Source organism: Microcaecilia unicolor, chromosome 14 (assembly GCF_901765095.1).
Source record: "Microcaecilia unicolor chromosome 14, aMicUni1.1, whole genome shotgun sequence".
NCBI classification, from domain to species: domain Eukaryota; kingdom Metazoa; phylum Chordata; class Amphibia; order Gymnophiona; family Siphonopidae; genus Microcaecilia; species Microcaecilia unicolor.
The window spans coordinates 52,686,283-52,699,802 of record NC_044044.1 but is presented as its reverse complement, the minus strand read 5'-3'; the positions used below and the strand labels follow the sequence as shown (position 1 = coordinate 52,699,802).

Sequence of the window (13,520 nt, the reverse complement as noted above, 5' to 3'; positions counted from 1 at the left end):
CAAAGCAATGTACAGTATCAAAATAAGAAAAATAAATATTGCTCTGTACCCTGGTGCCATGTATTAATTGTGTACTAGTATGCTGACGGTACAATAATTGTTCTGGTTTCATAGGCTTCCCCTAAACGAGCCAAGGAAGCAGAAGGTCGAGCAGAGGAGAAGGTAGAAAATGAAGAGCCCGCCAAAGAGGTGGAGAACAGTAGCAAGCCCCATGATTTGACAGATGCCACAGAGAAACGAGAGAGCCAGGAAAGCCACATTGTTCCTGCTGAAGAGAACAAAGATCACGAGGAGAGGTACATGCCCCTTGCAGGGGAGGGGGCAGAGAAGATGGAGAACTAGAAAAGGTACAGAGGGCAACAGAATGAGAAATGGAGTGGAATTTCTCCTTTATGAATAAAGGCTAAGCAAGTTAGGGCTCTTAATCTTAGACTACTACTACTTATCATTTCTATAGCGCTTAGACAAGAAATTGCTGAGGGATTATGATAGGCTTATAAAATCAGGAGTGAGATGGATCAAGGTAATAAGGAACAGTTCTTCATCCAGTCAAACAGTCTCGCACAATAAAGCTGTGGAATTTGTTGCCAGAAAATGTCAAGCATATAGTATAGCTCAGTGGTTCCCGAACATGGTCCTGGAGGCACTCCAGCCAGTTTTCAGGATATCCACAATGAATATTCATTACTTCCTCTTACGAGCTCCCCTTATTTCAGTCTATTCACTGTATAAGAATTAAACCACAATCTGGTGCATGCAAATCTCTCATGAATATTCATTGTGGATATCCCGAAAACCTGACTGGCTGGAGTGCCTCTAGGATCAGGTTTGGGAACTACTGGTATAGCTGATTTTAAACTAGTTGGGAAAGCATGGCTCACGGAATACTTTCTATTGCCTCTGTGTGGTTATGTATGTGTATTTGACCTGGAGGGCAGTTTGAATGGACCAGTACCCAAGCATTCTGTTGATTTGGAAATAATAATACATTTTCGCATTTGGTGTCATTTTATCTGACCATTAGGTGTCTTAACAAATTTCAAAGGTTGGATTTTAAAGGTACTGTAGTCTGGTAAATAGAAAACAGAGACCATCAGCCTAAACAGTGCAAGAAATATATCCCAAAAACAAGTGGTACCCATATTATATATATATAAAAAAAAAAAGTAAGAGATTCCAAAAAACTTTATTAAAAAATATGTAAACAGCTTTTTATTAATCAGCTCTTTATTAATCCAACAATATCCACAGTCTCTCCAGCAGGGTTGAGCCCCCAAGGAAAGATAGTGAGTAATCTCATACAGACATCTTAAAAGATCAACTCCAAACTGCCATAATTATTTACTCTTTGCTCCAAAAGGTTGGATTTTTACAGTTTAACCAATAGTAAACACACATAGTCACTAGGTGTCACGGTACATAGCAATCTTTAAAAAGCTACATAGTTCAGTCACTAACTTTCACAGTACAATCTAAAAAAAAAAAAAAAAAAGTGAACCACAAAGCGGCACGTGGCAGCAGAGGGGTTTGAGGGTAGGTTGTGGGTTACTTGGTGGCTCTAGCATACCTAGGACGGGGCGGTGGGGGTGGTCTGCCCTGGGTGCCGGCAGGGAAGGGGTGAGCGGAGCAGGCACTCGCTGTCAGTTCTGCCGGTCCCCTGCCCTGGAACAGGAAGTTGACGTCTGAGAGGGCAGGGGACCAGCAGAGCCGACAATGCACACCTACTCCACACACCCTTTCTTGGAGGAGAGGTGTGTGCATGTGTTCCACCCCGGCTGCCATATAAATTAGGTACACTGCTGCTTGGTGGGGAAAGCATGTAAAGTAGGTCTTATATATGTGCACATAGAGATTTGAAAGAATTCTATATGTGTTGGCTCTGTGTGCATTTGTTAGGGGACAGTAGAGAGGAGGGGAGAGGCAATTTAAAAGAAGCAATTCCCTGTGTGTATTAGTTTCTGTAGTGCAGAACTACTCCCATAGAAATGCGTCAGCCCATTTATTTGGGGGAGGAGGGGTTGAGGGTTTCTCAGAGGGCAAGCAGACTTATTATTCTCGCAAGTGGGTTGATGTGATCCAACGTCTCCTGGTTTGGCAAATTTTACCAGAGGAAATATTTAGAGCTTTAAGGAGCATGAGCAGCGCACTTGTGCGAGTGCCTTCCCGGCCGCAGTGCAAACTTTCTTTTCGTCCGCTTGAGAGGAAGCTGGGTTTTTTTGTGTGTGTTTCTCTCACACGCTCGGTAGATCTGTTTTCGAGTGCCTTTTCAGTGTTTGGTTTTTTTTTTTTACCTGCTTACGTTCCCTTTTTTTTCCGTGTTTTTCTGTGTAAAAAAAAATTTGGTTTCTTCCCTTATTTCTAGTTTTGGTCTGCCCTGCGTTTGGTTTTTTTATTTTCGACTAGGGCCGCATTTAGGCCTGCCTGGCGGGTTTCCTTGTTTTTTGTGCCTTTTTCCCCTTTTTAGGCACCATCGTTACTTTTGATTTCACCAAAGCCATTTTTCCTTCCATATCATCAAAGACTCCCAGTGGCTTCAAGTGCTGTACCCAGTGCAACTGGACCATCTTGGGAAAAGACACTCAATTGTGGTGTCTTGGGCCCAACTATAGCCCTGCCAGCTGTGTCCTGTGTCTTCGTATGAAGAAAAGGACTCAGCTTTCCTAAGAGGCTCAACGCGAAAACATATTTGGGTCCCGGTCCAGTTTTTTGACATCAGCATTGAGGTTGCAGGTGTCTGCTTTGAGTGCTGCACCGGCATCGGGAGTCACGGTAGGGATGGCTGCTGCGAGACCCTGAGACAAGGCCCCTGCTGCTCCCCAGCAAAAGCAAGGGACAAGCTTTTGACTGGCTCCAGCAGAGCAAAGCCATAGTCAAAGTATCTGTTCTGGATGATTTGCCGTTTGGGAGAGGTTAACGTTTTTTCAGCACAATCAGGTACATGCAGAGAAACTCTCCGCCCTTCTCAAGACCCATGCGGTCGAACCCATTCCACCAGGGGAAGAAGGGCAGGGATTCTATTCCAGGTACTTCCTTATGCAGAAAAAGACGGGGGGGGGGGGGGGGGGGTGTCCAATCCTAGACCTAAGGGCCCTGAACAGATTCCTAGTCTGAGAAAAGTTCAGGATGCTTTCCCTGGGCACCCTTCTTCCCATGATTCAGGAAAACGATTGGCTATGCTCTCTGGACTTAAAGGACGCCTATACTCATATCTCGGTGCTCCCAACTCACAGGCAGTACCTTCGATTCCGCTTGGGAACTCAGCACTTTCAGTACTGTGTACTACCCTTCGGTCTAGCATTCCAAATTCCTCAGCCACAAAAAGTGCTGACGACGGATGCATCCTTCCTAGGGTGGGGAGCTCATGTAGATGGACTTCATAAGGAGTTTGGTCTTTTCAGGAAACAGGTCTTCAGATCAACCTCCTGGAATTACGAGCGATCTGGAATGCTCTAAAGGCTTTCAGAGACCAGCTGTCCAATCAAATTATACTAATTCAGACAGACAATCAGGTTGCAATGTACTACACCAACAAGCAGGAGGGCACCGGATCTCGCCCCCTCTGTGTCAGGAAGCCGTCCAGATGTGGCTTTGGGCTCGCCGTCGCAGCATGTTTCTCCAAGCCACTTATCTGGCAGGCGTAAACAGTCTGGCCGATAGGTTGAGCAGGATCATGCAACCTCGCAAGTGGTCACTGAACATGGACGTTGTCCGCAAGATCTTCCGAGAGTGGGGCACCCCCTCGGTGGATCTTTTTGCCACTCAGACCAATCATAAGGTCCCTCAATTCTGTTCCAGGCTTTAGGCCCACGACAGACTAGCGTCAGATGCCTTTCTTCTACATTGGGGGACAGGCCTTCTGTATGCATATCTTCCGCTCCCACCCACCCCCCTCACTCTCTCCTCAATCTCTGGCTGACTACTTCCGCGACAAGGTGCAGAAGATCAACCTTGAATTCACTACCAAGCCACTTTCTCCTCTTCACCCTTTAACCCACTCCCTCAACCAACCAACCCATGCCTCCTTCTTGTCTTTTCCTGATATCACCGAAGAGGAAACCGTCCACCTTCTTTCCTCCTCGAAATGCACCACCTGTTCCTCTGATCCCATCCCCACCAACTTACTAAACACCATCTCTCCTACTGTCACGCCCCCCCCATCTGTCATATCCTCAACCTCTCTCTCTCCACTGCAACTGTCCCCGACACCTTCAAGCATGCTGTAGTCACACCACTCCTCAAAAAAACCATCACTAGACGCTACCTGTCCTTCCAACTACCGCCCCATCTCCCTCCTACCCTTCCTCTCCAAGATACTTGAACGCTCGCCGTTCACAGCCGCTGCCTTGACTTTCTCTCCTCTCATGCCATTCTCGATCCGCATCAATCCGGTTTTCGCCCCTTACACTCGACAGAAACGGCACTCACTAAAGTCTGTAGTGACCTGTTCCTTGCTAAATCTAAAGGTCAGTACTCCATCTCCTCCTTGACCTATCCGCCGCTTTTGACACCGTTAACCATAATTTACTTCTTGCCACACTGTCCTCTTTTGGGTTCCAGGGCTCTGGTCTCTCCTGGTTCTCCTCTTATCTCTCCCACCGTACCTTCAGAGTACACTCTCATGGATCTTCCTCCACCCCCATCCCGTTCTCTGTTGGAGTTCCTCAGGGATCGGTACTCGGACCCCTTCTCTTTTCAATCTACACCTCTTCCCTGGGTTCGCTGATCTCATCTCATGGTTTCCAATATCATCTTTATGCTGATGACACCCAGCTTTATCTCTCCACACCAGACATCACTGCAGAAACCCTGGCCAAAGTATCGGCCTGCTTATCCGACATTGCCACCTGGATGTCCAACCGCCACCTGAAACTGAATATGGCCAAGACCGAGCTTATTGTCTTTCCACCCAAACCCACTTCTCCTCTCCCTCCACTCTCTATTTCAGTCGATAACACCCTCATCCTCCCTGTCTCGTCTGCCCGCAACCTCTGAGTCATCTCCCTCTCCTTCTCTGCGCATATCCAGCAGACAGCCCAAGACCTGTCGCTTCTTCCTGTATAACATTAGCAAAATTCGCCCTTTCCTCTCTGAGCACACCACCCGAACTCTCATCCACTCTCTCATTATCTCTCACCTTGACTACTGCAACCTACTCCTCACTGGCCTCCCACTTAACCATCTATCCCCCCTTCAATCCGTTCAAAACTCTGCTGCACGTCTTATCTTCCGCCTTGACCAATATGCTCATATCACCCCTCTCCTCAAGTCACTTCACTGGCTTCCGATCAGGTACCGCATACAGTTCAAGCTTCTCCTACTAACCTACAAATGCACTCAATCTGTAGCCCCTCATTACCTCTCTACCCTCATCTCCCCTTACGCCCCTACCCGAAACCTCCACTCTCAGGACAGATCCCTTCTCTCAGTACCCTTCTCCACTACCGCCAACTCCAGGCTCCGCCCTTTCTGCCTCGCCTCACCCTATGCTTGGAACAAACTCCCTGAGCCCATACGCCAAGCCCCCTCCCTGCCCATCTTCAAATCCTTACTCAAAGCTCACCTCTTCAATGTTGCTTTCGGCACCTAACCATTATACCCTATTCAGGAAATCTAGACTGCCCCAATTTGACTGACTGCACACTTTGTCCTTTAGATTGTAAGCTCCTTTGAGCAGGGATTGTCCTCTGTTAAATTGTACAGCGCTGCGTAACCCTAGTAGCGCTTTAGAAATGTTAAGTAGCAGTAGGGAAGACTCTGCTGATACTCAGGCAAGACTGCAGAACCATGATTCTGATAGCATCTTTTTGGCCCCGTCAGATCTGGTTTCCTCTTCTTCTGGTCTTGTCCTCCGAAGAACCGTGGAGATTGGACTGTTTTCCGACGCTCAGAACGAGGGGTCGCTTCTTACATCCCAACCTCCAGTCTCTGGCTCTCTCGGCCTGGATGTTGAGAGCCTAGAAGTTGCCTCTTTAGGAGTTTCTCAGAGGGTGTCTCCCGAGTCTTGCTTGCTTCTAGGAAAGATTCCACGAAAAAGAGTTATTATTTTAAATGGAGGAGGTTTGCCGTCTGGTGTGACAGCAAGGCCCTAGATCCTTTTTCTTGTCCTACACAGACTCTGCTTGAATACCTTACTACTACTACTTATCATTTCTATAGTGCTACAAGGCTCTACACTTATCAGAGTCTGGTCTTAAGACTGACTCAGTAAGAGTTCATCTTAGTGCAGTCAGTGCTTATCATCAATGTGTAGAAGGTCAGCCTATCTCTGAACAGCCTTTAGTTGTTTTGGGGTTTTTTTTACATTTGTACCCCGCGCTTTCCCACTCATGGCAGGCTCAATGCGGCTTACATGGGGCAATGGAGGGTTAAGTGACTTGCCCAGAGTCACAAGGAGCTGCCTGTGCCTGAAGTGGGAATCGAACTCAGTTCCTCAGTTGCCCAGGACCAAAGTCCACCACCTTAACCACTAAGCCACTCCTTCACATGTTCGCTTCATGAGAGGTTTGCTTTTGTCAAAGCCCCCTGTCAAACCTCGACCAGTGTCATGGGATCTCAATGTCGTTCTCACCCAGCTGATGAAACCTCCCTTTGAGCCACTGAATTCCTGCCATCTGAAGTGCTTGACCTGGAAGGTAATTTTCTTGGTGGCTGTTACTTCAGGTCGTACAGTCAGTGAGCTTCAAGCCCTGGTAGTCCATGCTCCTTATATTAAATTTAATCATAACAGAGTAGTCCTCCGCATTCATCCTAAGTTCTTGCCGAAGGTGGTGTCAGAGTTCCATCTGAACCAGTCAATTGTCTTGCCAACATTTTTTCCCCGTCCACACACCCGCCCTGGTGAGGACAAGTTGCACACCTTGGACTGTAAGAGAGCATTGGCCTTTTACGTGGAGCGGACAAAGTCCTATCGACAGTCCGCCCAGCTGTTTGTTTCTTTTAATTCCAACAGGATGGGAGTTGCCATCGGAAAACGCACCATATCCAATTGGCTAACAGATTGCATTTCCTTCACTTAGCCCAAGCTGGGCTGACTTTAGAGGGCCATGTCACGGCTCACAATGTTAGAGCCATGGCTGCGTCAGTGGCTCACTTAAAGTCAGCCTCCATTGAAGAGATTTGCAAGGCTGCAACGTGGTCATCAGTCCACACATTCACATCTCACTACTGCCTTCAGCAGGATTCCTGACGTGACAGTCGGTTTGGGCAGTCGGTGCTGCAGAATCTGTTTGGGGTTTAGAATCCTAGGCCCTTTTCTGTTCCAGGCTGCACTCTCACTTATTTTCAGGTCAATCTCAATTATGTCCTCGCCATTGCCAATGTTCGTTGTTTTGAGTGAGCCTGGGTGCTAGGGATACCCCATGCGTGATGATATCCAGCCTGCTTGTCCTCGAAGAAAATGAAGATACATACCTGTAGCAGGTATTCTCCGAGGACAGCAGGCTGGATATCATCACAACCCACCCTCCTCCCCTTTGGAGTTCTTATCTTTTTACTTTTTGTATAACTGAGGGAAGCGCGCGGGTGTCTCCGGCGGGAAGTCACTTGCGCATGTGCAGTGCGTTTGTTGCACACGTGCTGCGTCACTCCCGAACTTTCTAAAACTTTGTTGTTAGACTTCCGGTCTCCTGGGCCGTCGTGGACGACGACCCATCAGTGATGATGTCCAGCCTGCTGGCCTCGGAAAATACCTTATATAGGTATGTATCTTCATTTTCTTTGCATTGATACTCAGCAGGTACATTGTGCCTGCACTAGGCAAATAAGGTTAATAGTATGCCTTGCATTATCTGATGCCTGTTGCTTACGTATTTCCTGTTACAGGCTTAAGAACATTTTATCTTGGCTATTTTTAAACAAATATAGCTGTACAATGAAAATAAATGAGGGGAACCTGCTGGATCCATTGTAGGGTATGAAGGCACATTCACTAACAAATCTAAGGAGTCGTCATAAAGTGCTGTTGATTTCCCAGAAGCATTATTTACATGTTTTGTTGTTTGTAAACTGCTGAGACCTGTAGGTCTAAATTTCCTTGGCATGGTAACTTTAAAATAAAATTGTGGGGGGGCGTGTCAAGATGGCGCCGTGATCGGGAGTAGTGTAAGACGCTCTCGGCTTGTTTTTGAAGAAATTTAAAAAATAGTGGTTTCCACTATTGAAATGCCACATTCGAAACGCAAAGGGGCGATGAGGTTAGCACCCCAGCCTACCTCAACTTCTTCCCCGATACAAACAGGCCTGGAGCGCTTCTTCCCCGTATCTTCCCAGGAGCAACGGAGATTAGGACCCGCTGCAGCGGTATCTGGGGAAGCGGAACCGTTGCTGGAGATCGAACCATCCCTTTCTCCTCCACCAACATCGATAATTCCTCCGTGTCCAGCGACCCTGGCGAGTCGTGAAGCAACCCAAACGTCTGCCGGAAGTGCTTTCGGAGGGAAGCTTGTTGGGGAAACGACTCAGCCATTGAAATCGCTGGAGCCCAAAGAATTGAAGATCAAGCAAGCTTTGGAGGGAAACACGGAGATGAAGCTAGATAGGATCTGGCTCAAGCTGGTACAAATGGATTCCACTTTACAGAATTCGTCTGAAGAGGTAAAAACTTTAAACCATAAGATTGAAGGTCTTAAAGAATCAATAGAATTAGTTAAACAGGACTTAACACCAAAAGTTACGAAGCTACAGAAAGAAGTATTACAAATGCAAGAGTTCAAGTCGGTAGTGGTTAAAGATAACTCTGATTTACGAAGGAAGATAGAACATATGGAAAACTACAATAGAAGATTGAATTTACGAGTACTTAATTTTCCTAAGCTCCTGGGATTTAATCCTCTTGACCTGTTTAAGAGATATCTTTCAGAAAATTTAAAAATTTCTTCAGAAGCAATTCCACCAATTAATAAAATTTATTATATTCCAAATAAACCTAAAGGAGCAGAAGGAGAAAGAAAAGACACAGGAAAAGAAGAAATTGATGTGAATAATATTTCAGAAATTTTGGAACAATCTTTAGAAAATGTGACTGAAAGAGCTACCTTGGTAGTTTCCTTTGTTTTTGAACAGGACATGAACTCAATTATGAGACTATACTTTAAAACTATAAACTCTCAGTTCGGAGGGGAAAAAATTTGGTTATATCCTGACGTCACGAAAGTGACACAACAAAGGAGAAAAGAATTTTTGAATATGAGATCTAAAATTAAGGATATAGGAGGCTCCTTTATGCTAGCTTACCCTTGTAAATGTTTAATATGGTTGGCTCAGACAAAATATATTTTTTATGTACCAGAACAGCTAAGATCCTTTCTAGACTCTAAATTATCAAAGTAGTAAAACTAGTTTTAGACTGGGAAGAAAGGTGCCTTATTATTGTGATGTTCAATTCCTTAATAATCTTCTCTAATTCCTACCCCCCTTTTTGTTTTCATTATTGTGGTCTAATGAAGCTTAAAATAAACGATGATGCTGATTTATAAGCATCATGTTTTTCCTTTTTTTCTTCTGTACTCATGGCTGTATTTCACTTGACAGATGTTTTTCTGTTAAAGTAAAAAAAAAAAATTAATAAATAAATAAATACTAAAAATAAAAAGAGCTGATCAAATAGTTATAGGAAGAAGACTTTCAGGGGAGGGTGAGGTGATGAAGTGTTGTAGTTAAACTATGGATTCTCGAGATAGGCTTTGTTGAAGAGATATGTTTTCAGAGCTTTGCGAAAGCTAGTTATTTTGTTAATTGTTTTCAGGTTAGTTGGTAGTGCATTCCACAGCTGCGTGCTGGTGTAGGAGAAGCTGGCCGCAAGTGTTAGTTTCTCTTTTACTCCTTTACAGCTGGGGAAGTGTAGATTAAGAAAGGTGCGGGCAGATTTTTTAGCATTTCTGGGAGGGAGGTCTACAAGGTCTAGCATGTAGGACGGGGCATATCCGTAGATAATTTTATGAACAATCGTGCAGATCTTGAACGTGATACGTTCTTTAAGTGGGAGCCAATGCAGTTTTTTTCTTAGGGGTTTTACACTTTCATATTTTGTTTTTCCAAATATGAGTCTGGCTGCAGTATTCTGGGCTGTTTGGAGTTTCTTGACAGTCTGTTCTCTGCATCCGGCATAGAGTGCATTGCAGTAGTCCATGTGGCTTAGTACCATTGACTGTACTAGGTTGCGGAAAATTATATACTTGATCATGATCTTTCTTTGGTGTTTCTGGCATCTCCGCCTCATCCCCACAGACATGTCCCTGTCCCCGTTCCATCCATCCTATCCCCGTGGACTCTGTCCCCGTCCACAGAAGCCTCAAAGAGTTGATTTTATATTTAAATCTTTTTCTTTGAAACACATTAATGGTGTTTATTTTAGAAGTGCCATTTGTGCTTTGGGCATCTATAAACCAGCACTTAGATGTCTATCATGCATAGATGTCTTAAGTTCCAATTTATCAAAGTCAGGATAGGGACATCTAAAACTGAAAAATGTCCAAATGGCAAGGGAGTGTGGTCTGAGCATATTTTGGACAGGACTAAGACAGGCTCTGCAAATAGGTGTTTATTTCCCATTTCAGAAGGGGAATGAATTTCTCTGTCCAAAAATATTGATGTTGTGAGTTAGACCCTGCTACATGAGATTTCCAGGAGTCAGAAAACAGAGCTCAGTATCCAGGTTACAAGTATCTGGCAAGATCCCAAAACAGTACAATACATTTTATTCTGCTTATCCCAGAAATAAGTAGTGGATTTTCCCCAAGTCCATCTTAACAATGGCTTATGGACTTTTCTTTTAGGAAGTTATCCAAACCTTTTTTAAACCCTGCTAAGCTAACTGCTTTTACCACATTCTCTGGCAATGAATTCCAGAGTTTAATTATATGTTGAGTGAAGAAATATTTTCTCTAATTTGTTTTAAATGTACTACTTTGTAGCTTCATTGAGTGCCCCCTAGTCCTAGTATTTTTGGAAAGAGTAAAGAAGAAATTCACTTCTACCCATTCCACACCACTCATTATTTTATAGACCTCTATCATATCTCCTCTCAGATATCTTTTCTCCAAGCTAAGGAACCCTAGCCATTTTAGCCTTTCCTTATAGGGAAGTCATCCCATCCCCTTTATCATTTTCGTTGCCCTTCTCTGTACCTTTTCTAATTCCACTATATCTTTTTTGAGATTGTGGTGGCCAGAATTGCATACTATATTCGAGGTGCAGTAGCACCATGGAGCAATACAAAGGCATTGTAACGTCCTCATTTTTGTTTTCCATTCCTTTCCTTATAATACCTAACATTCTATTTGCTTTCTTAGCCGCCGCTTCCTTCATCCCCCAGTGGTTGGTGTCCCCTCTGAAAGCGACATTGGCAAGGAATATTGTGCTCTGTGACAGCTTCAGGAGAAATAGACATCTACTGTATGTTTCTAAAATGTCTGGCATAACTGTTTATATTCCAGTACATAAATGTCTATCTGGCTGGTATTCAAAGCGATGCAAGTGGGCAGGAGAGGGTCTTGCCTGATTAAATTGCCTCGGGTCACCAAACCACCAATATTCAGGGGCACTTAACCGTGCATTGCTGCTAAATATTGGCTCTAACTGGATCAAAAAAGGTGGGCAGGTCAGGGGCAGTACAGGGGGCGGCACTGGGGAGAAGCCAGCAAATGTGCGGGTGCCAGCACTACTCAGTGCCAGGACCTGCATAGCTAAGCAGCCAAAATTAGGACACCTCAGGGCTCTAAGCCTCATGAGTGGAATGCAGGGCCCAAGAGCATACCCAGACCTCAAGGTTTGGAGGGTCTAGAGCCCAAAGTGGGGGGGGGGGGCACATTTTGGTCTACTTCCCCACCTCCCTGCTGCTCCCTACCCACTGCCGCCGCTGCACATACCTGACTGGAATGCTTGTTTTAATGAAATTGAGCATGCTCAGTTTCAGTAAAACAAGCATGCCGGATGTGAGGAGAAGAGAAAGCAGGGCAAGCAACGAGGCGGCGCTGGAGACCAGCACTGGATAAACGCTTCAGCTGGTGGGGGTTGCGGACCCCCACTAGCCAAACCAGCAGCACAGAGACAATTGTGGGGGCCCAGGCCCCCAGGCCCTCATGCCCCCCCCCCCATTATGCCATTGGCAGGGCTGCTGAGAGACTGAGCTGGGCCCAGGGCAGGGTCACCACTGCTGCCTCCCAGGATTGCCGCTGCCCCCTCCAGGATCGCCGCCACTGCTGCCCCCCGCCACAATTCCATATACCTTGGCTGGCGGGGGTCTCCAGGCTCCCCCAGCAGAAGCCTTCCTCTAGCGCTGGTCTTTACTCTATTACATTGCCTGCCCTGCTCCTGCGGCTGCTTTTCCACTCACATCGCTCATGCTCAATTTCATCAAAACCGAGCATGCGTGACATGAGGGGAAAAGCAATTGAACAACAACAGCGAAGATGACACACAAAAAAAAAGTAAGAAAAAAAGAAGAAAAAAAAAAAGAAAGAAAAATAGACGAAAAAAACAAAAAAATGTGAAAAAACAAGACGACACTTCAAATAAAATTTTTTTTTTTTTTAAATCGTTGAATTTTATTGAAAGGTGATATGACTCGACACAGCTGTGTTTCAGCCCAACTGGCCTGCGTCAGGAGTCTTTACACCATATATGTATTTTCTTGTCTTTTTGAAACTTAATGTACAGAATGTTCTGGAAAACAGAACTTTATTTGAGCAATGGAGTCTTAATACAGACTCTGTAGGTACCGACTTCGAACGGTCTCCGTATAGAACTACTAAACTCAAAAGATACGGAGCTATCTGTAGCTGCGTCTCTCACTCCAAAAAACCGTTTCTTTTGAGTTTAGTAGTTCTATACGGAGACCGTTCGAAGTCGGTACCTACAGAGTCTGTATTAAGACTCCGTTGCTCAAATAAAATTCTGTTTTCCAGAACATTCTGTACATTAAGGTTCAAAAAGACAAGAAAATACATATATGGTGTAAAGACTCCTGACGCAGGCCAGTTGGGCCGAAACACAGCTGTGTCGAGTCATATCACCTTTCAATAAAATTCAACGATTTAAAAAAAAAAATTTTATTTGAAGTGTCGTCTTGTTTTTTCACATTTTTTGTTTTTTTCGTCTATTTTTCTTTCTTTTTTTCTTACTTTTTTTTGTGTTTCATCTTCGCTGTTGTTGTTCAATTGTTTGATTTTTTGTGAGGATCAGTTTCTTCTGTTTTGTTGGATGAGGGGAAAAGCAGCCTCAAGGCAGGCAATGTGGCAAAGTGAACAGCACTGGAGGAAGATTTTTTCTGCTGGCAGAGCCTGAGGACCCTGGACAGCCAAAATAGAGGCCCCAAAGCCCTGCTTCTGCTCTTCCCCAGCCTCTAAGGGGAGCCTGGCACCAGAGTTTTCTCTCTTCTGCGCCTGTCGGGATGCGATCACCCAACTCCTGTCAGGAGAGAGACCCTAGCACCGGGCCCCCCTTGGAGACCGGTCTGGGGTTAATCTTGCCCCCCCCCCCTCTCGGTGGCCCTGGTAGAGTGGAGGAGTAGCCAAATGAGAAAC

At 45.2% G+C, this 13,520-nt stretch overlaps 1 protein-coding gene across 3 annotated transcripts in view; it reads left to right on the top strand.

Moving 5' to 3' along the window:
• Nucleotides 1–367, top strand: part of LOC115458376 (interferon-stimulated 20 kDa exonuclease-like 2) — a 42,073-nt gene extending 41,706 nt beyond the window's left edge. For all 3 annotated transcript variants that reach the window (XM_030188292.1, XM_030188291.1, XM_030188290.1), the window contains one exon: nucleotides 115–367. In XM_030188292.1, the coding sequence (XP_030044152.1) occupies nucleotides 115–342 (228 nt within the window). In that variant the 3' untranslated portion in view covers nucleotides 343–367. The remainder of the gene's footprint in view (nucleotides 1–114) is intronic.
• The last annotated feature ends 13,153 nt before the right edge of the window (nucleotides 368–13,520 follow it).